Source organism: Leptonychotes weddellii, chromosome 9 (genome assembly GCF_054177405.1).
Source record: "Leptonychotes weddellii isolate Sample4059 chromosome 9, ASM5417740v2, whole genome shotgun sequence".
NCBI classification, from domain to species: domain Eukaryota; kingdom Metazoa; phylum Chordata; class Mammalia; order Carnivora; family Phocidae; genus Leptonychotes; species Leptonychotes weddellii.
Window position 1 is genome coordinate 96,172,766 of NC_138377.1, and position 22,180 is coordinate 96,194,945.

Below are 22,180 nucleotides of genomic sequence, written 5' to 3' on the forward strand. Positions count from 1 at the left end.
GGGACTTCTGGATTTGGTGGTACTGGGCCGGCTGATGGCTCACGGGCTCTCGCCTTACACCGTTTTACCCTGGCAGGGGCTGCACACTTGTGCTCCCAGGTGGTGGCCCTCTTCCAAGAGGGGTCTGTTGCCGGGGAGAGCCTCGCCGAGGACAGTGGCTGAGGGCTGGCTGGGAGGGCAAGCAAAGGCCACCGGAGCAAACCTCGCTATGGCACTGTCTTTCCCCAGCTCGGGGAGCCTAGACATTTTGAATTTGGAAAAAATGTGGAAGGGCAGGGCCCCACAAAGGGCCAAAGCCTTGGCAGAGGAAGCCAGGCATGCAGACCTGGCTGGAATACGAACATCAGGGCATTCCAGGGAAGAGCCTTGTCCCATGTTCCGGGCCTGGCACTGGCTCCCTGATTTATGGCCTCCTTCCCCCTGGGGCCACCGGAGCTCCCACCACATAGTGCCAGGGTGTGCCCGGGTGGCCTTGCCCATGGACCCTTGGCATAAGCTGACTTTTCTGGTGCCCTGTGCAGAAATGAGGATGCAGGCATGGTCAAGGCCAAGTCCGTACCCTCCCTGTAGGCAACCTATACCTGTATTCACTTGAGCATAGCACCTGCCATTGGATTCTGCTAGCTCAGCTCTTAGCTGCCTTCTGCCCCAGCCCCTGCAGCAGTCTTGCCTTCCCAGCTGAGCTGAAGGCTCCCTGGGCATGTGACCTCAACCATGTTCCAGCCAGTGTGTGTCCCCAGCCCTGGAAACAGCATAGTCTAAGACAGTGGTTCCTGAGTTGGGGGCAGCTCGGCCCCCGGGCAATATTTGGCAATGCCTGGAACCAGTTTTGGTTGTCAGAGCGGGGGGTGGTGTTGGGGTCAGTATGGCATCTGGTGGGTAATGGCTAGGGTTGCTGCCTAGAGTACCCAGGACAGTCCCACAGCCGAGAACTGCGGGGCCCAAACTGTCGGCTGGGCTGAGGCTGAGAATCCCTGGCCTGGTGGCTAGAGCATGCCTGGAGTCAGACATCGGGGTTCCTGTCCCAGCTCCAGAGCTGCTAGCTGTGTGACCCTGGGCAAGCTTCTCTCTCCCTCGCTCTTTCTCTCTCTCTGTTTCTCTGTCTCCGCCGCTGCTGTAAATCGTTTTGTTGTGAGGATTAACATTTTTAATTCTTAGCGTGGTGCTTGGCAGCCAATCAGGCCTCGGTATACAGTAGCTCTTCTCATTCTTTAGTTCGTCCAGAAAGCACCAGGGAGGCCGGAGTCAAAGAGGCAGACCTCACGGTCAGGTTGGCGCTGCAGATGATTCCCGACAGCAGCCCAAGGGGAGGGCCCCATTGGAGGCCAGGGCAGCCTGGTTGGGGGGCCCCCCCAGGAAGAGGCGGGCAACAGAGGAGGTGGGTGGAGTTAGGATAGGATTTTAAGAAACCCTTACTTGATTTATTAGCAAGTCTCGAAATGTACACTTCCAGTTCCAAGCCTCCAGATTCACTTCCAGCAAATATTTTTCAGACATCTGCTCAAAGACTGAGATTCAGAAAGGTTGAATGATTTGTCTGAGGCCACATAGCCAGGCAGCGCTTTCTTCTTGCCCAGCAGTAATGGAATGAGGATACCAGACGCCAACAATTCTTCTTGGCTTTGGATAGGCGGGTGGAGGTGGCTGCTGGTGGTTCCGCGCACTGGTGCAGAGACCACCTAGAGGACCCCAAGTACTGTCCTCCTCCCTAGACTCCTCCATGGCTCCCTAGTGCCTGCGTGCCCATCATCAGAGTGACTGTAGAAGGGCCGAGAGCCCCTCCAAAGGCAAATGCATGGTTAAGAAGATGGATTATACTTTCACTAAATGCTCGGATTCTGTCAGAAGATGATTATTTTTAATAAGCCCGAAGTGGAGCCTGAGGAAGGGACGAGTGCCAGGAGGTTTAGACGGGGTTGGGCAGGAAACACCTGGAAACAGGCCCTCAATCTTTCTGTGGAAAGAAGCTCTTCACCGTGCTGGAAATCGGGAGCCAGGGTGACAAGGAGGTGGTGTGGGGAGCAAGGGCCACACGGTACCTGACTGCTCAGTCCTGCTCAGAGTGTTGGTGGTCTCTGCTCGGAGGTCCTGGGAACGAGGCCCAGGAGTTGAGTGAGGGGCACCAACGCACAGCCTGAGGGCCTGGGGCTTAGGAGGACCCCCCCCACCCCCCCGCCCAATGAACTGGAAATGATTCCTGCCACCAGGAGTCACTTCTCAACAATCTGGAACAGCAAGCCGGCAGACCTTGGCTCCCATGTCCTGGTCACACAAGGTGGAACCTGAGGACACCTAACTGCCTGGCCTGGCTGGCAGGTGGAAGAATCCACTGTTTAGGGCTATGGGGGCGTAGAGGAGTTAAAAACCCCTCACATCATCATCTATGGATTAGTTTCTTTCATTTTTGATTGAATCAAATGTGCCAAACTAGTTCAGATGTAAAGCTCTTAGGAAAGATTACAGCCTGAAGTCTTCAACAGCTCAGAACCTCCGATAACGGCCAACGGCCTTAGCTCTCTAGCCCACAACCCCAGGGGGCACTGCGGGAAGGGCACAGGCTGAAGGGGCAGCTGGCCGGGGAGGTGGGAGGCTCCCCCTGCCTTGGCCTGTTCTGGGTCATCTGGCCTGCTGGGTCATCACGTGTAGGTGAAAGGAAAGTAGTCTCTTTCCATCTCAGGTGAGTCACCAAAGTATTTGGGTAGACAGGACCCACGCTAATAACACTGCTTCCTTCTGGAAACTTTTGGGGTTGGGGAGACGTATGGACTGTGGGGTAGGAGGTCCGTGTGAAATTCCTCGGCTGAGCCCTCAGGTAAGAGGAGCACCCCAGCTCCATCCACCACCAACGGGCAATGATTGTAGTCCCTTCCTTCCTCTATAGCTTCCCCTCCTGGCCTGTGGGCATTAGAGACTCAGAGAGTCTACACCCCCTTGGGAGGTATGGAGCCCTTTTGTAAACTTTCTGGCCGACTCCTGCAGCTTCTTCTTGATTACCCAGCTCAACAGGGAGTTCACCACCTCAGCAGGCAGCCAGGACCAACAGAAGCCACTCCAGCTATTAGTGAGCTTTGCATTCATTTCCAAATGCTAATGGAGCCATTGGCTTAAAAATCTGTTTTAGAATTTGACCAGAGATCCACAGCTGGCCTTCTTGATGGTAATTTCCAGAACATCCTTTTTCCCTTTTTTGCAAATCGAGACTAGAGTTCCCTGGGTTGACTCTAGCTCCCTGGGTTTCCCCAGTGGCTCCTGTGACCTGGGGCGTTGGGTTCTTTGGGTGACCAGGTGACATTTTGGAATGTCACCCTCTTCTACCCTGGGCACTGGAGTCTCTTTCCTCTTGCTGCTTTTATCCTTTTTCACTCGAAGGCTGGTTTCCTTGCTAGGTAAACAACAGCAGCCCAGGTGATGAGCCACTGGGCCCTTCCTCTGCTAATTGAGAACATTCTATGGGGTCCTTCCCCTAGGACTGGAGATCTTTCTCTCTGACATAACTAAACAGGCCCAGGGCAGCTGAAGGCTCTCCACACATTTGCAGGAAGCAGCTGTCTGAGGCTGTCTGTGGAACACTTTTGGGGGAGTTGGAGCCTGGTAGCTCGCCCAGGACGTGGACTCACTGGGGCTCCGGACCTGCTCTGGGCAAAGCCAAAAGCCTGGACCAACTGCTCTCCATCCCCACAGAGGTCTGACCGACCATGAGAATGGTGGAGCTGGACTCCCAGGGACACGACGGCTGTGGCCAATTATGATGGCATCAGCGGCTGGCACTGAGAAACCTCTGTGCCCTAAAATGGCGACCCAATGGCCAGTCGCAGCGCCAACAGCCCACCATCGTTGCTCCATGCCTTCAGATTTGGAAGGACTTTTTTTCTTTTTAAGTATTAAAGAGTCTCAGATTCAAACTTAATCATCATCTCTTTAAGAGTCCTATCAGATAAAAACTTCCAGATGCCTGTTACTTGAAAACAAGACTTGGGGGCTTTAGAAGAGCTGGGGTGGGGATGAGGATGGGGAGAGGCACCCTGGTCTCTCCAACCACGGGAATGAAAACAAGTTGGACACGTGGGAGAATCTGCACAGGGCAACGCATGCCCTTGACCTAAATAACAGGCCAGGCTCGGAGCTCTTGGTCTCCCCTGTGCAGCTGGGGAGCCCGTGGATTCTGCAGGGACTCATCTCGCTCAACACACTGAACTGCTTGGGTCATTTTCAGGCCTCATCTCAGTGTTCTTGAATACCTGAACCTCATCGTAACCTCCCTTTCTCTTCAGGTTCCCTGATTCCTGGGCATACATGGACCATCGTATTCAAAGCAGGACCCTGCACCTTCCAGGACCCAGCACAGGGCCCAGCACTGAGAAGGCACAGAAAAGATTTGCAGATCTGACCACCTAAAACGGACAATTACTCCCACCTGCCAACCCAGCAGGGCTGTGCTGAGCGTGAAATGGGGCACAGGAATTTCCTGGAAAAGTTTACAGTGCTGTGCACATATAACACGAGTGTTATAATTACAGGCAGTTCCATTTATATCCTGCTGTATTCGGGTGGGCAGGAGCCTGTCCAGATGCAGCTCGGGAACAGCGGATCATGAGTCAGGTTTCCACCCCTCTGCATGCTGCCTGCTGTGCACAGGTTCCCCCACCCCACTCCCTGCCTCCGATTTGGGATTTCTGACTCAGACCCCCTTAGATTCCATAAGCTTTAAGGGAGCAGCTGCTTGGTGTGGGGAGGAAGAGTGTAAGACTGGTGTTTTTGACACTCATGTCACTTCAGCGGGTCGCTCAGACTTTGTGTGACTCAGTTTATTGCTCTGGAGACAGGGACCAAGGAATCCTGCCCGATTCACCTCACAGAGGAGTGGGGGCGGGAATCGGTGAGATAATGAAGGTCATGTATAAGCCCGCAGGATCAATAGGTCTTTTCTGGCAAACGAGGAGGCAGAAGGACACTCCTGGGGTGCCAGCCTGGGGAGAACAGCTAGGACACCTGCCTGCCCAACGCATGCCCCCTGACTCAGACTCCTGCTGTGCAGTCCTCCCATCACGCAGTGCTCCCAGGCGGGGCTCCACGGTTTAGAAAAACGTACTCACAGACACCCACTCTCTCGAGGCCCCTCTGGCGATTCTGGGAGGTTCCAGCCCCATCTTGCCAATCAGAACCAGGTGAGGTGTGCCGAGGGCGAGTGACAGCCTGACGCTCCGGGCCTGCGACGCAGAGCCTCTGACACGGCATGCTGCTCGTGACATGGCGTGCCCACCTGGGACCTCTGCCACCTAGCACGTCTGGACACCCTCCCACATCGGCGTGGGGCCACGCCCCCGCACTCACAGGCCGCCTCGGGCACAGGGTACTATTAGTGCAATGTCTTTGGTTTTGACCCAATTTTCACGCAAGGCTCTGTGGACCGATTGGGACTTTTGATCCTGGAGGAAATGCCCCCATCGGCACCCCGGGCAGGGAGGGGACAGTTCATTACTTGTAGCCCACTCCCTGCTGAGAAGGGCTTGAGACAACCTGTTGCACGTTGAAGACCTTGACTTCCTTCTTGGAGCCATGGCAGACAGAGACAGAGAGACCGGAGAAACAAAGAGGGGTGAGAGCCCAGGAAAGGCGGGATGACCACCTAGAGAGCTGGGAAGTGTACGGAAGGGCGATTCCAACCCCGACCCACCTCCACCACGTGGGACGAAAAGCCCGTCTGCGACATTTCCAGCCCAAAGGACGTTTCGTTCTTGTTGGTGCCTAAAACAGAAGGACAGAAAGATCTAGCTCCATGCCTGATCGCTTAGTGCCACACACACCTGCATCTCCACCCCCAGCATCTGTGTCCTGGGGGCCCCTTCAGCGAAGGCAGAGGGCGCCCTAAGGCTGAGTCCAGCAGCACTGCCCTCCTGGGTGGCCCCAGAGGCAGGCAGCCTGCACAGGAGGGCACCAGGCACCTTCTGGCAGCTGCTGGCTTTACAGCCCCATTACTGCTGGAAAGGGTTTGGGACGAGTTATATGACAGAGCATGTATGCTATATGACTGTCAAAATAGGGGAAAGAACAAGAAGAGTTCATGGAAAGAAATAGTCTACATTTTTGGCAAGAAGTGGAAATTCCATTTCTTTCCCCACTTCTCTCATTCCTATTATTCACCAGCTTTGGTTCCAGAGGCCTCTGGAGGATTACCAAACGTTGGCTCGATCCTTGGGAGGGAGACCTGTCACCACCACAGCTTTGCACAAGAAACCCATGTGTGCTGAAAGCCCCTCCCCAAAGAGCCCCCCGCCCCCCCGCCAGGGCCCTGGAGCTGATGTTCTCCACGCCCAAGGAAACTGTTTCTAGAAGTACCCTCATCTGGATATTTCAGTCCTATGTGAGTGTCAAAACTCAGGTTCACACTTTCTATTCCTTTATCCTGTGGATAAGGGCTGCTTTTGTCTCCTCGTGGGTCTGGAGCTCATCTTTTCCAATGTGCTCAGGCTCTGGGATGCTGCTTTCTGGCTCTGTTTACAACCCTCCCATGTGGCCCAGCCCAGTGTCGGGAGGGCCGGGTCTAGCAATACACGGCGCAAAGGAGAGCCGTGCAAACAAAACTGGAATTTAAATAGTAAGTAAGGTAAGGGGGGGCGCCTGGGTGGCTCAGTCGGGTAAGTGCCTGCCTTCAGCTCAGGTTATGATCCCAGGGTCCTAGGATCGAGCCCCGCGTTGGGCTCCCTGCTCAGTGGGGAGCCTGCTTCTCCCTCTCCCTCTGCTGCTCCCCCTGCTTGTGTGCTTCCTCTGTCAAGTAAATAAATAAAATCTTAAAAAATAATAAATAGTAAGGAGAGAGGCAATCGGAAAGAACCCTATGCAAAGTGCTTTCGGCTGAATGGGAGGCAGCTGGACTCAGGGATTAAGCGTTTCAGGCTACGGAGGCAGGCACAGCTGCATCCAAACTAGGGTTGCCAGATAAAATACAGGATGCCCAGTTCAATTTGAATTTCAGACAACCAGTGGATAACTTCTTAGTATCAGTCTGCCACAAACACTGCATTTTATATTTGCTAAATCTGGCGACACTAGCTTCCCAAGCCGGGGAAGCTTTGGCAAGTCACTTGGTTACTACAGGCTTCAGGATCGTCAGTGGTCAAAGGAGGAGAAAGTCGCAAAGCCACCGTCCGGGGCTGTCTGTGAGGTGCACGGCCTCCAGTCCCACACGGAATACCACGCATTTATTGTGACGGGATGGCTCCTGCTAAAGCATTCCGCGTTGTGGGGCTGGATGTCGCTCCATGGGGTTCACTTGATGTGAGCCTGGAAGCGTAGACCTCTCTCGGTAGGTATCGCTTACCTTCCAAGCTGAAGATCCTGTCCCCCAGGGCATCAACAATGTCCTTCAGGGCTGCCTCGTCGGTCACGTTGAAGAAGTGCTTGTCATCGGGGTCACTGGCGATGTATTTGATCTCGTTTAGAAAAGCTTCTGGATTGATCCCCCGGCGGTTGTAGTAGCCTAGGACCTGCCAGGGAACAGGGGCAGGGTGACCAAGCAGGACGTAGCACAGACCTCCCCACACGCCCGAGTCCCCTGCCCCCCGAGTGGCCAGGGCCACTGTTTCAGCTGCCAGGAGCAGAACTTGGGGTTCCATTTGCAGTTTGAGACAGGCTGTCTTGTAGGGGCCAGAGAAGCCCCCTGGTCTAAGATAAGGGTCTGGGGGCCGGGTGGCTTGGGGGTGTTTCCTAGAGTTCTGAGGTTTCAGAATCTCCCTGGCAATGGAGGAAAAAACCTCCCAAGCCCCCACAACTGTTGTGGATAGCCTTGGACAGCACTAAAGGAAAATTCCCCAGATGCTCTTTAGGAGAGGCTGAAACAAGGAGAGGCCCATTGGAGGGCCTGGACAGCTTGTTCACTACCCAGAAAATGCCCCTGAGACTCCCCAGAGGTTTGATGGCTAAGCCTCTAGGGGCGCGCAGTGTGGGACACTCGGGGCAGGACTCACGGCCACAGCGTATCTGGTCACGTTGTCTCTCTCGCTTTGCTGGATCACCTTCTCCAGGTCTGGGCTGTCATGGGACTCTCCGTCTGTGATGACAATCATTACTTTCTTGGCCCCTTTCCTTCCACCTTTCTGGAAAGCCTCTGAGCTGAAACCATAGCACAGGGGGGTAGGGTCACAAGAAGGATGTAGGGATGGGGCAGCTTCCAGTGCTCCTCCCGAGGGGCAGCCACAGAAGTAGGGCCAAGCCCACTCACCTCCCCTGAGGGAGCAACCCAACAGGGTTGGATCTTGAACCAATGAAGAAGCTGGGTTGAGATGCCCACACTACTCATTCACCAGCTGCTCAGATGGGTCACGTATCTGCTTGTTCTTTTTTTATTTTTTTAAAGATTTATTTATTTATGAGAGAGAGAGCACAAGTGTGAGGGGTACAGGGAGAGGGAGAAAGGATCTCAAGCAGACTCCGTGCTGAGCGCAGAGCCCGACCACAGCTTGATCTCATGAGCCTGAGATTCAGGACCTGAGCCAAAACCAAGAGTCGGATGCTTAACCGACTGCACCTCCCAGGCGCCCTTGCTCATCTTTAAAAAGCGACTTTAAAGAACCCCTTTAGGGTCTCGACCATGCTGTTTTGGGCAAGCGAAGGGGACAGGGTGGGCTTGGGAGGAAAGTTCAAGGTCAGATAGAGACCTTTATTTTATTTTTATTTTATTTTTTTAAAGATTTTATTTATTTCTTTGAAAGAGAGAGAGAATGCACGAGTGGGGGGAAAGGGGCAGAGGAAGAGGGAGAAGCAGGCTCCTCACTGAGCAGGAAGCCTGATGTGGGACTCAATCCCAGGACCCTGGGATCATGACCTGAACCAAAGGCAGACGCTTAACCGACTAAGCCACCCAGGCTCCCCAGATGGGGACTTTTAGACACCCTAAGTTAGTGGTTCAAAAACCCAGCTGTACATTAGAATCACCTGGGGAGTTTTAAAAAATGCTGATGTCCAGGCCCCACCTGGGCATGTGATCAGAAGCTCTGGGGCATGGCCTGGGCATCAGTATTTTTCCAAAGATCTAATGAATACTGATGCTGAGAACCACTTCCCTACATACTGAAAGGGTGATGGGCCAGAGTAACTCAACACCCAAACAACACTAATCCATAAAATACACGGAATGAAGCCTGAACGAAGTTCTGACTTTTCCCACGAGGACTATTTTGATTCTATTTTAGGAAATATTAAGTATCAAATTCCGTGACAAATACTCCTCTTTCTTGCTTTTTATTTTGTTTTCAGTGCCTGAAGCAGGTGCTTGGCCTGCCTGTTGGACCATCCAGCCAGGGGCCGGGGCCTGGTTTGCTGGTCCACCACACTGTGGAGAGACTCTTAGAGCTGGCAGCCCATCTCAGAAGCAGGAAACCTGGCTCTGGAACCATCACTGGCTCTCGGGGCCTCTGTGGCCAACCCTCCTTTAGACCGTGAGGTTCTGAATAGGAATGACATGGTCTGGACCCAAAGTCTGGCCCAGCAGGTAGGATTTTCCAGTAAGGGTCTGAAAATAAATGTTTCCCTGAGACTCTTGGGTCTGACCCACAGATTTAGGCTCCACGATGCTAGGTTAAAGCTCATCACCAGAGGTATCTCTTGTGACACGGCACGCTGATGAACTGATGTGCATGATTTAGATGTTGAGGAATTCACAAAACCTGGAAAAAGTTAGTTCAGAGCATCTTCAAGCTCCCAGTTAAGAGAACAGACCATCTGCCATTCTCTCAGCTCTATGATATTGTGGATAGACGGACTTAAAAAAAAACATTGAGTTTTGTTTTTTTTTTTTTTTTAAGATTTTATTTATTTATTTGACAGAGAGAGAGATACAAGTAGGCAGACGGGCAGCCACGCAGAGGGAGAGGAAGAAGGAGGCTCCCTGCTCAGCAGGGAGCCCAATGCGGGGCTCGATCCCAGGATGCCGGGATCATGACCTGAGCAGAAGACAGACGTTTAACTGATTAAGCCACCCAAGCGCCCCAAAGACCATCGAGTTTTAATATGAGCTATGAACTGAAGGAGGCCAGAGGTACACTTGATGTGACTACAGCAAATTTTGAGCATCAGCCTGACCCAGTGGAGTGAGAATTCTGCCAGTCCCTCAAAGGAGATTCTAGATGTTTCCATCACCTCATTGAAGGATCAGGCCCAGGCACAAAACTCCATGTAAAAAAAGTATGGCAGGGGAGAAACAGGTTTTATTATATAGGGAGCCAAGAATTTTCAGGTTCATATTTCCATATAGTGGAATTGTGTGAACATCTGTATGAATCTGCAATGGGGTGAATATTGACATGAATCATCAAATTTAAAATTGTGACTTTTTATTGTGTAAAAAACCTTGGATTTGTTCCCTTGTAAATCAGATCATAAGTTCCTTGAGAGCAGTGAGAGCTTGATAATCTCAACTCACATTCTGGAAGTCAGAATGATCTATGGACAAGTAGGCCATATCATGTCTCCTTTCTGCTCAAAAGCTGCACTGACTCCCATTTCTTTCGGGTCCTGACAATGGCCTATCAACCCATCATAATCTGGCCCGGTCATCCCTCTGTCCTTCTGAGCCCTTCCTCCTGCTTCTTCCCCTTAATTAAAAGTGTGGAGTGAATTAAGGTGGAATCACATCATTGTCCCCATGGCCTCCAAGCCATACATGACTACCAGATTCACCTTTATGTGCATATCTGATGAAAACACTCTCGAGCCTAAGAGCCCTCCATGGCCACTCATGGTTGTTTTAGCCATGACATTATCATTCTCACAATCTGGCTCCAATACCCCCAAACAGGAACCCCATTCCATTGTCAAAAGGCTCCAAATATAAACATTCCTCAACTTTCCCCCTCTTCCATCCTTGACCGGATGGAATGTCTTCTTTCCACCTCTCCCTGATCGAATCCTGGGGTCTTCTTAGGGCAAGCCAAATGCCAGCCCCTCTTAGCAAGTCCTCCCTTAGATCCTCTCCTTTCATCCTCACTGATTTAGGCTGATGCTTCTCAGAGTTCCTGACTGGGCCGGGGGAGGCCACGGGTTACCATCTCTGTAACCCTCAAGTCCATGGCCTGGATCTTCATACTTTTGCAGGTGCACACAGGAAAAAATGCATTGTGAATAACTGAGTGAGGAGAGCAAACCTTTTACTTTAAGACACACCCCCTGTAATTTGGGACTTGGCAGGCTGAGGAGATCAGATTTCAAACTTCACTTGAGGCCCAGATTGCATATCCCAGCAGTGCTCATGAGTCACGACTGGTTCAAACTACTAGGTGGGTCCCACACTCGTAATTGACCTGGGGTTGGTGGGCTGCATCCCTGTATGAGTCAGTTAGTTCACACCGAGGAAATGATCACCAGTGGGCACCGGCTTCCTCTGTTGCCCTAGCAATTCCATGAGTGCGTGTGGGGGGCTCAGGGACTCATCCCAGTGACAGCAAAACAGAAAAATGGCCCCTTCCTTTTGAGGGTGAGTAAGAGCCATCTTCACACGGAGGGAGGCTCATGGCCCATTCTTTGTGAGGATGAGTAAGAGCCAGGTTCATTTAGGAAAAACATTTGAGCAAGTTTTATCAGCAAACAGAATTATGTTAGTGGAGCCGTAACTTAATTATAAAGAGTTATAAGGTTGGAGAAAGTTTCATCGTTTGACCGCATGAAATCACGTTACTGCTAAATTCTATTAAACACGTTGGCTTATCCGACGTGAGGTGGGATTATACGAAAATGGGCCTGTGGTCTCAATGGACATAGCAGAGCTTATCTTTGTAGATGTAGAATTTATACACTTAAAATCCGTTAGCCTTAGATGTAGTCACCTTAGGGGTTTAGGCCTCAGCTCAAAAGATCTTGGGGAATTGCTTCTAAAGTCACTTCCTGATTTCAGTGGGGGTGAGCACAATGTTCTGAGCAATGGCCGTGTCACTGGAGAGCACGGAGCCATCTGTGAGGGTGCTGTCTAGAGGCAACATTCATCTTCATGATGAGTGGGTACTGGTGTGGTTTTAAGGAGCCAGCCTCGTGAGTCTCCAACCTCAGGAGTTAGGAGTTACATTTAACGATGTTCCTCGCACTCCACTGTGACACGGACTCCATGGAAGATTCTGCCCTCCTGGAACCTATCCACTTTTTTACGGGTCTCTGTGGCACTGTGCATTTTCCAAAGTTGGTTGCAACAATACCTCCCATTCCAAATGCTCTCCTGTGATGTGACCTTGCCATTCCTCCATCAAGAGGCAGAATCAAGTTCTCTTCCCCTTGAACCTGGGCCGGTCTTAATAACTTGCTGGATCAATAGAATATGGCAAACGTTATATCTGGGACTTTGGGGGCTAGGTCAAGGCAGTCTCAGAGTTCCTGTGGGGGCCTCTTGGAAAGCTCTCTTGGGACACTCCCTCTCAGAGCCTGGCTGCTACACCACGAGAAAACCGAGCCACATGGCCACGTGTGGGTGCTCAGGTCGCCAGCCCACACTGAGCTCCCAGCCAACAGCCCGAGACAACTGCCAGCCTCATGAGTGTGCCATTTTGGATGTCCAGTCCAGTCAGTCCCTCCAATGACAAGAGCCCCAGCTGACACACCGGATTACACCCATAGGAGAGAGCCCCAGAGAGAATGGACCAGCCGAGCCGAGTCAACCCTAGAACCTGGAGGGATTAATAAATTATTGTCTCAAGGTACAGAATTTTGTGGAGGTTTGTTACACAGCAATGTAGAACTAGACAAGTTATCTGAGATTTAAGTAAATTATCATTATTTCTATTTTATTGGGATTTTTTTTTTTTTTTTTACCGAGCAAATTCGATGCCAAATGCCGTCCGGGTCTCCGTTCCTCCTCTCTGCTCAATGTGGCTGGCAGCTTCCACCACATCTCGTACAGACCTGTAGTCATTGAGGTGAAATTCATGCACCACGTCTTCTCCGTATTGGACAACTCCAACCTGTGAGGGAAGAGAAAGGACCCCTGAAAGCTGTGCTGTGGGCGGTGAGGCTTCCCAGAGTCATCTCTCTGTCTGCAACTGTTGGGGAGTGCGAAGGGCGGGGAAACTTCCCAAGGAAGAGTCACTGGGAAGGGAAGCTATTCTGCATAGTTCTGCAGAGCTCCAGGAATGAATGGGTGGCTTGGTGAGGTGGGTGGAAGGTGCCTCTCCAGAGGGGAGACTGTGAGGTGGGATCGAGCCCCGTGTCGGGCTCCATGTCTAGCGTGGAGCCTACTTGGGACTCTCTCTCTCTCCCTTTCCCTCTGCCCCTCCCAGCTTGTGCACTCTCTCTCTTAAAACAAAAAAACAAAAAACAATAAAAATAAAGAAAGGCCCAACAGATTATGTTCCTTGAGCATAGGACTGAAGCCTAAAATATTAGGAGCAGAATGACTGGAGGGCCATGGCATTTTTCACCAAAGGCTGGAACCAAGGTTCCTGAAAACTTGGAGGAGAATCTTTCATCGCCAAGGTTGATAAGATATAGACAATATTAATAGCCTCAAAATAAACAAAAAGCCTTAAGGGCCTATAGTAGGACTGGAATGAGAAAACCTTCCTGTCAGATGGGCCCCAAGTTTATCTGGTGCCTTTTTAAGGCCAGACTTTCGTGCACGAGACCCTAAAGATGACCTTCCCGTTGTGGGCAAGTCATTACTTCTTGAGAAAGCCCACTGCCTTTTTAACAGCTCTAATTGTTACAAAATAATTTCCTAGAATGACTTGTAATCTGCCACCTCGTGCCTCCTAAATGTCAGTCCTCACTTGGCCACCCAAAACAATACAGAATAAATCGACCCCCTCTTTAGCCCGGTGGCGTTTCGGACACCTGCTGGTACCTATGTCCTCCCTCCCTCCCCCTCTCGGTCTTCTCTCAAGATCTGTGTGTCTAATTCTCCCCTGCGCCTCACTCAGCAGGGATCCACTCAACTGTCCCTGCCTTCCTTCTTACTCTCTCTAGGAAAAGTTTCTCTTAATAGGTGGCATCTATCCCAGAAGACGGGTTTGGCCAGTGAAGTGGGGCCTCCTCGGAACCGTCCCTGGATGCACCCAGCAGAGGTGGGCGTCCTGGGCTGCAGGGCCTGAGCCTGGCCCTTGCACCTACACCTCATTAGCACGTGCAAAGATGCTCCTCCACGGCCCAGGCCAGAGTCTTCCATAGGTTTGGGGAGCCCTGGTCAGAGGAGGAAGGAGACACTCACCTGGATCTGCCCAGGGCCGATGTAGAACTTCTTCAGGATGTTGATGAGGAAGTGCTGAACCTCCACCCAGGGGTAGATGCTGTTGGAGCCATCCAGGACAATGATGATGTCCATGTAGGTCTGGCACCCTGGGAAGTGGGGACATGGTCATGGCTGCCCAGTAACTCAGTGCTTTCAGTCTCTGATTCTCCAGGTGTGGGTCCAGGGGACAATAGAAGAAGGACCCTGTCACATGCATGTAATTCCCTGGGCTAGTAGTTTATTTGGGCAACATGAATGATGAGCCCAGGAATTCCTGGCTCTGCTCAGCCACTCTGTGCTGGCTGTTTGAACCAAGCTTAAGTCCACCCTGACTCCCTCTGCTCTTCATCAGGGACCAACCTACCATCAGCTGGCTAATGCTTTCAGCCCAAATGAATGAGCTTCACTTTTTAGGAGAGCAGTAAGGGGTGATGGCTTAGGATGAGGGATCCAGCAACAGACCGTTTGATTCCCGGCTTTGCCAGGCATTAGCTGTGTGACCTTGGGCAAGTCACCTAACCTCTCAGTGCCTGTTATCTCTGCTGCAAACACAGGCTTGGTGATAGGAGAAGGTTGCCAGGAGGAATCAAGGAAATGAGGCTTCTAAAGGGCTGAGCACAAAGTCAGTGCCCAAGAAATCTTAGCGGATCCTCTTATTTTTAAAAAATTTTTATTTATTTATTTATTTATTTTTAGATTTTATTTATTTATTTGAGAGAGAGAGAATGAGAGAGAGCACATGAGAGGGGGGAGGGTCAGAGGGAGAAGCAGACTCCCTGCAGAGCAGGGAGCCCGATGCGGGACTCGATCCAGGGACTCCAGGATCATGACCTGAGCCAAAGGCAGTCGCTTAACCAACTGAGCCACCCAGGCGCCCCTCTATTTATTTTTAAGCAAAGTACTTTGTAAATGTGACAATGACATCATCAGGTCAAGCATTTGTGCCTTTATTTCTGCTCTGAGCATAAAGGTTTCTCTATATTCTTATAATATTAATACCAAGTTAAAATGAACACTAAAAACCATCAAAGAAACATTGGTACCGCAACAAATGCAACAATCTTTTAAAATCTAAGTAACTTATTTCTATTGGTGAACAGTTAGGGTTGCTTTGAAATTAGATGTCCCAATATATGATATATACATACTATATTAGATTATATCATATTGAAATATTGGGTATCTGCTGACTTCTACTGGAGAATTTTCACACTGTTGTAAAATCTACTTTATAGCAAAATGGCAGGAGACTTCTGTGTGTTAACCATTCCAGTAACTCCTGCATCATGAAGGTGCAGCTGGTTGAAGTCAGTGCTCACCAGAGACAAAAGGTGGCGGCTTTGAATGTAGACATTCTCGTCCCACCTGCATGCTGTGTGCAGCATGTGATGGCCCAATTCTTCTGGGCTAACACAGCCAGATAGCTTTGTCCTTTTCCAGCCTGGTTAATGCCTGCCACCAGCTGTGTGGTGCAGGCGGCCACGGACGTGACTGAGACAGAAACTCCTTAGTTAGGCGGAGTTCCTAATCCAGTGGTAGGAACAAGGTTTCTTTTATTTTTAAGCCATCTTTATTATTAGAACGCATTTATTACTGCTGATTTCTTTCGTGCTATTTCACTTTTTTTTTGAAAGCATCTTGGGAAGAACTTTGCTTTAGATCTGTGGTTCCTAAACAGGACTGAACACTCCAGGGAACACACACACACACACACACACACACACACTCACTCACTCCCACGTACACACACCCTGGGGCTTGTCCCAGACCTACTGAGTTAGAGCCTCCAGAGGGGGTGCCCTGGGGTCTGTGTCTGATAAGCTCCCAGCACACTGCTGCTGGTGGGCCAGATGAGCAGGCCTCCACCAGAGGAGGTCCTGGAGGCTTAGATGGTCATTTGTTGGCCTGAGGTGAGGTTCCCCATTCACACCTCATGTGACCGAACTTGCCAGCCACAGTACCACCTTTCCCTTGGCCACTTTGTGAGCATAGAATCGACACCTTCTCCTCACCCTTAAAAGGACCACTTTCTAGCCCCTGCTGTGCTGATGTCCCCCGCCACCCACCCCCTCCCCGGCCAGAGGTGCTAATCCCTTCACCCTCAATAAAACGGGTTAGCAGCTGCTTGGATGACGGTATTCAGCCCAGAGGAAATAGTGAGGCTTGGAGCCAAGTAGTCTGGGCTTGCAGGAGACAAGGTCTGAACACTATTTCTCCAGATTTTCTTGGCTGGTGGGGAGTGAGTGGGAGGTTTTGTGTTCCATGAGCCTCTGGGCAAGCTGGGCAGAACTTCCTGATATCCAGGAACACCAGTCAGAGGGAGCCGTTACCAGGGATATTTCTGTTTTCCTTGGCCTTCCACCTACAAGGCAACTGCATCGCGTAACATCAGAGGGCACCATTCACATTGTAGTCTAAGTGAACAAGGTCCCCAGAATTGTCTGAGCATGGGCTTGCTGCTCTACATGGTGGCCCAGCAACCTCTTCCTCACTCACAGTGGGTTTGCAGTGAGCCTCTCTGCCTGCCAGGATTGTCTTCATAACCTCAGCTCGTTGGCCTCCTACCAACACTCTGTTGTGGGTAACCCACAGGTTCTGGAGCAGGGCGGGGCTCGAGTCCAGGTGCTGCTTTGTAGCTGCAGGGTGGGGGGGATCAGAGCTCGGAGCCTTCCATGACCGTCGGCCACTCAGCATGGGTCTGCAGATTTGAAGCTACTTACTTTGGAGAGCTGGGGCCACCGTCTTGGAGAACCTGAAGTTGGAGTTGACTCTCGAACACATCCCTGTGGTGTAGTAGGAACTCCCACACTCGTGAGACCAGAGGGGGCTGCAGGCCTGTGAAGCACAGGGCAGACCCCTAGTCATTGGGGGATCTCCAGGAGGGTCCAGACCCAACAGGCTTTGGCCCAGCCCAACCTCCATGACCTAAGATAGACATCCTCTATCTGAGTATTGGTACTCCAAGGATTTAGAGAGTCTTCTTGGAGTCTAACTGAATTATTTCTTGCTCTAATGTGTTTTAGTTCTCTTGCTTCAGATGGAATGGAGAAAAACTAATCTTAGAGTCCTCCTTTGTTGCATTTTCAAGGGTCCCATTCTCTATCCCATCACCTAGAGTTGTGACTCTCCTTCACCCTTCCTGCCCACCCTACCCACCATGCAGCATCATCCATGAGAGTGGACCCTTCAAGGTCACTAGAAGAACCTCTCTGTCTGAAGAGGTCACCTGAAGGTCCTTACTGGGAAAACTTCCAGGACTGGGTTCCAACAATATACCCATGTATCTTACTGGGAAAAAAAGAAGAATGTTTCTCCTCCTTCTCTGAAATTTGCTACCAAACACATTGATGTCAGCTTCTCATTTAAAGATTAAGTGATAAGTCCCCCTCAGGGTCAGGGTCATTAAAAATGAAAGCTCAGCCACATGCCTCCATTTTTGTCTTGCTGCCAGGAAACCCGGGACTAAATTTTGTCCTATAATTTCCTTTGGTCTGGAAAAATAATTATTCCATTTCTAATTTCTTTCTTTAATTAGCTTTCTTTTTTTAGTCAGATTTTAAGGGTTTTGTTTTATCTCTGTCCTTTGTTGAAGCTGCAGTAAATTATTTCTGGAAGTAGGGGGAGAATAAAGGAGGGTGGATGATGGATGATGGCTAGAGGGATAGATGGATAGGTGATGGCTGGAGGGACAGATGGATAGATGATGATGGATGGATGAATAGATGGATAGATGATGGATGGATAGATGGATAGATAATGGATGGATGAGTGGGTGGATGGATGATGGATGGATGAAAGGGTGGGTGGAAGGATGGATGATGGATGGATAGATTGATAGATGATAGATGGATGGATGGGTGGATAGATGATGGATTGATGGGTGGCTGGATGATGGATAATGGATGGATGGATGATGGATGGATGAATGGATGATGGTTAGATAGGTGGGTAGATGATAGATGGATGAGTGGGTGGATAAATGATGGATAATGGATGGATGGATGAATGGATGGATGATGGATAATGGATGATGGGTGGGTGTAGGAAGGGATGGATGGAAGGATGAGTGAATGGGTGGATGAATAGATGAATGGAGAGATAAACAATTGGTTGGAGGATGGACTGATGAGTGAATGGATGAATGGATGAGTGAATGAGTGAACAAATGTTGCCATTTATAAACCAGGGACTTAACCAATCCATGGAAGCCCCAGAGGGTGTATCATACAATCCTTCTTGGGCCTTCATCCACCTTGTGAAGTAGATGAAATCAATTTGGTAGGAACATGATAAGGAGCCTCAGAAGGAAAAAGGAGTAGCAAAAAAGCCCCTGATAGGTCTGTGTGTGGACAGGACCCAGGGCCCTGTTTGCCCTTCGTTGGGATGATGAAGGGCTGCAGGCTGACCACACACCAAGGCACCTCTGGACTTTCCCTGGCAGGGCCACTATGCTCTCCACAGCCCCTGAGCATCCCACTCATCTTGTTGTCCTGCTGTCTGGTGCTCCACACCCTGAATGTCCCATCTGTCCACAGAAACATTTTTTTTTTTTTAAGATTTTATTTATTTATTTGACAGAGAGAGACACACAGAGAGAGGGAACACAAGCAGGAGGAGTGGGAGAGGGAGAAGCAGGCGCCCCGCGGAGCAGGGAGCCCAATGCGGGGCTCGATCCCAGGACCCTGGGATCATGACCTGAGCCGAAGGCAGACGCTTAACGACTGAGCCACCCAGGCGCCCCTGTCCACAGAAACATATTGTTGGGTAAGAACAAAGAGCGACACAAGCCCTCCCATCTTAAAATGAGTGGCTCATTTTATTGGGCTTTCTGGGGTAATGTTTCTCTGAATTCTTCTCCTGTAGCTGTCTCTAGAACTCTCTGTCCCAGCTGGATCCTGTTTTGCATCTCCAGCATTGCCCAGCCCATGGTGGCAAGGAGCAGGCAGCGTCCGCCATGATGCCAGCCACACTTGCTGACTGTGTGCAGGGTGCAGAGACCTCTGACGACAGGCCTTCCTGCCCCAACGTCATGTTTACACTCCTTGTTGGCTTATCAGCTCTCCCCCCACCGGAACTGAAGCCCCAGGGGAGGCAGGCGCTCTGTTGACTGCTGAATCCCCAGTGTCCGGCATTGGGCTCAGCACATCGTAAGGGCTCAAAGCATTGGTGTTGAAATGAATAAATGTCCCTACCACTTCAGCACAAGTACCCCCTCCTCTCTCTTCCCTGCTAAGACCCCTGTCTCTTCTTGAAAAGCAAATAAAAAACCTCCCCCAGAGGGGTGCCTGGGTGGCTCAGTCATTAAGTGTCTGCCTTCAGCTCGGGTCATGATCCTGAGGTCCTAGGATCGAGCCCCGCATCGGGCTCCCTGCTTGGCGGGAAGCCTGCTTCTCCCTCTCCCACTCGCCCTGCTTGTGTACCTGCTCTCGCTATCTCTCTCTCTGTCAAATAAATAAATAAAATCCTTAAAAAAAAAAAACCTCCCCCAGAAAGCCTTCCGGGCTTTCTGCACAGTCCGGGGGTCCCAGTGCTCTGTATCTCTTCCCTCTGTCGTCGTAAATCTGTGTTCTCTCATTTATGGATTCCCTTCAGAGACTTCTTTTTTTTTTTTTTTTAATATTTTTTATTTATTTGACAGAGAGAGAGATAGCGAGAGCAGGAACACAAGCAGGGGGAGTGGGAGAGGGAGAAGCAGGCTCTCCGCCGAGCAGGGAGCCCGATGTGGGACCCCATCCCAGGACCCTGGGATCATGACCTGAGCCGAAGGCAGACGCTTAACGACTGAGCCACCCAGGCGCCCCCCCTTCAGAGACTTCTTAGGGTGTGTGGTGTGTCCTGTTTCTTTGACCGAACCTGGAGCAGAGATTCACGCCCTCCCCCACCCCCGCCTCAGAAATTTGGTTCTCCAGAAGGAGGGATGCGCTCCCTTCACACAGTTGGCCGTCTTTATTCCTGTTCCTTTCAGGCTGTCCATCCTGCATCCCCAAGGTGTGCCCACAAAAGAGCTCAATATGTTTTCCTGCCGGGGCTGTCCCCCTCAAAAGCTGAGGGTACCCTGGCAGAATGGTACAGGCAGGAAGTCTGGGGCAGAGCTGCTCCCTGAGCGTGCGGACAGAGTGTGAGCGTGTAAGGACACAGTGACTCACCCCCTGCCTCTCCTGGCCCCAAGCAGAGGGTCTGTGGGGCAAGAGGGGCGGGGATGTGGAGAGAGGGTGGGGTGGGTGGCTCTTACCAGGAAGCTGTTGTCCTTGGGGTTGGTGGCCAGGCTCAGGCCGAGGCGCATATTGTCCTTCCTCTCAGACACGTTGGACAGAGTGACCCTTCCTGGGGTGGGAGGGAGAAACTTAGCCAGCAGCCCCCCTCCCCCCGCCCACCCCGACCCAGAGCCCCCTGCAGCTGTCAGCCACCAGAGTCCTTCCTGATTCTCCCCGCCCCTCTGGAACCCTTGATCGCCTGCACGTCCAGGCAGCCCTCCATGCTATATTAAGGTCTTGCCCAGACGTGGTCTTAGTACTTCCTCACAATTCCCTGTGAGATGAGGAAACTGAGTGTTAGAGAGGCCAAGCAACCTGTTCAAGGTCACACAGCAAGCACTAGGCAGAGCATTGCCTAGTCCAGCATTTTTCCTCCTCCAGACATCTGACCGGTCCCTAGCATTCCTCATGTGTCCTGTCCTGCATCTTCCAGAATGCCTGACTTAGGCTGGCTTCCTCTGGGCAGCGTCCCCTCCACATTTTCCTTCAAGACCGTCTGCCATCAAAACTTAGTGGTCCGGGTCCTCCCGTGACCCTGGCTCTCTGCTCATCTGATAAACTGACATACGATAACCAGTTCTCTCCCAGGACAGCAAGAGCTCTCTACAGGTGTGTGAGGTCTTGCGAGAACATCCTTCTGTGGTTGGCTGTCAAGAGAACTGATTAGGAGCAGGATTACTATCAGCCAGCTGAGTGTCAGGAGAGGGCTGGGGCAGATTAGAATTGCTCAAAAAGATTCTGTGAAGGTTTGACAAAATCATTCCACCAGACCACTGAAGGGAAGGAAGCAAGCTTGGCTCCCCCAGAAGTGTCAGTGGCTGTTGGGGTGTACACACGTGTGTGGGCATGTGGCAGGGCGTAGCGTTTCGGGGGGAAGTGAGCTGGGCATTTCATTAAATGCAGAGCAGGTCAATCTTCCTGTACTGTGAGGGGCAAGTAGATGTCTTCCCTGCCGACTTCCAAGGATTTGGGTGGCCTCCACTGAGAATGGTTTGCATCTGGATTCGGTGGTGGCTGTCAGTTTGAAGAGAGGCCTGGGGCCAGGCATTAGCAGAGGCCCGAGCTTCGACGCCTCACTGTGCTGTGGGCTGGGGGTGGGGACAGCTGCATTGGTTGTTTTTTCTCTCTGGGTTCCCCCAGTTGGTAGTAAGGCTCCTTTTGAAATCCAGCCCCTCTTGGCTGGAGACTGAGTGACTGGGGTTGTTTTGTTTTTGTCTGTCCAAAGAAGCCAGAGAGAAAAGAATAGTAATAACCCTGTGTTTTTATAATGCCTATATCATTTACAAAATACTGCCCACATGTGCCCTCCCAGGACCGCATCTTGGTCCTGGGAGGCCCAGGAGTCAACATTCCCATTTCACAGATGAGAAAATGGAGATGCAGAGAGGGTTAGTGACTTCTAGAAGGTCAGTTGCTGGTACATGAGAGAGTGGGGACGTGAGTCCAGGCTGTGCACCATTCCATCCTGAGCTGTCCTGTCTGATGGCAGGGCGGTGGTGGCAATGGGGTGGTAGTGAGAAATCTGGAGAGGAAGCTCTAAGCCCTGACTGGGCAACCTCCACCCCTCAGCAGCTTGGAGACTTCTGCCCTCCGTTTGTGTCAGGGGCATGCCCCCCCCACCTTAACTTACCTCACCTCACCTCACCCCAGCCCACCTCACTCCACCTCAGCTCACCTCACCTCACCCCACCTCACTTCACCTCACTTCACCTCACCTCACCTCACC

The 22,180-nt window shown here is 51.3% G+C and overlaps 1 protein-coding gene across 1 annotated transcript in view; it reads right to left on the reverse strand.

Moving 5' to 3' along the window:
• The window catches only part of ITGA11 (integrin subunit alpha 11), a 110,991-nt gene that overhangs the window by 35,543 nt on the left and 53,268 nt on the right, over positions 1 to 22,180 (reverse strand). The window contains exons 4-10 of the mRNA XM_081831313.1: positions 20,433 to 20,524; positions 16,921 to 17,035; positions 14,180 to 14,307; positions 12,790 to 12,938; positions 7,965 to 8,109; positions 7,319 to 7,484; positions 5,675 to 5,745 (exon numbers count right to left, since the gene is read on the reverse strand). Coding sequence (XP_081687439.1) covers positions 5,675 to 5,745; positions 7,319 to 7,484; positions 7,965 to 8,109; positions 12,790 to 12,938; positions 14,180 to 14,307; positions 16,921 to 17,035; positions 20,433 to 20,524 — 866 coding nt within the window. The remainder of the gene's footprint in view (positions 1 to 5,674; positions 5,746 to 7,318; positions 7,485 to 7,964; positions 8,110 to 12,789; positions 12,939 to 14,179; positions 14,308 to 16,920; positions 17,036 to 20,432; positions 20,525 to 22,180) is intronic.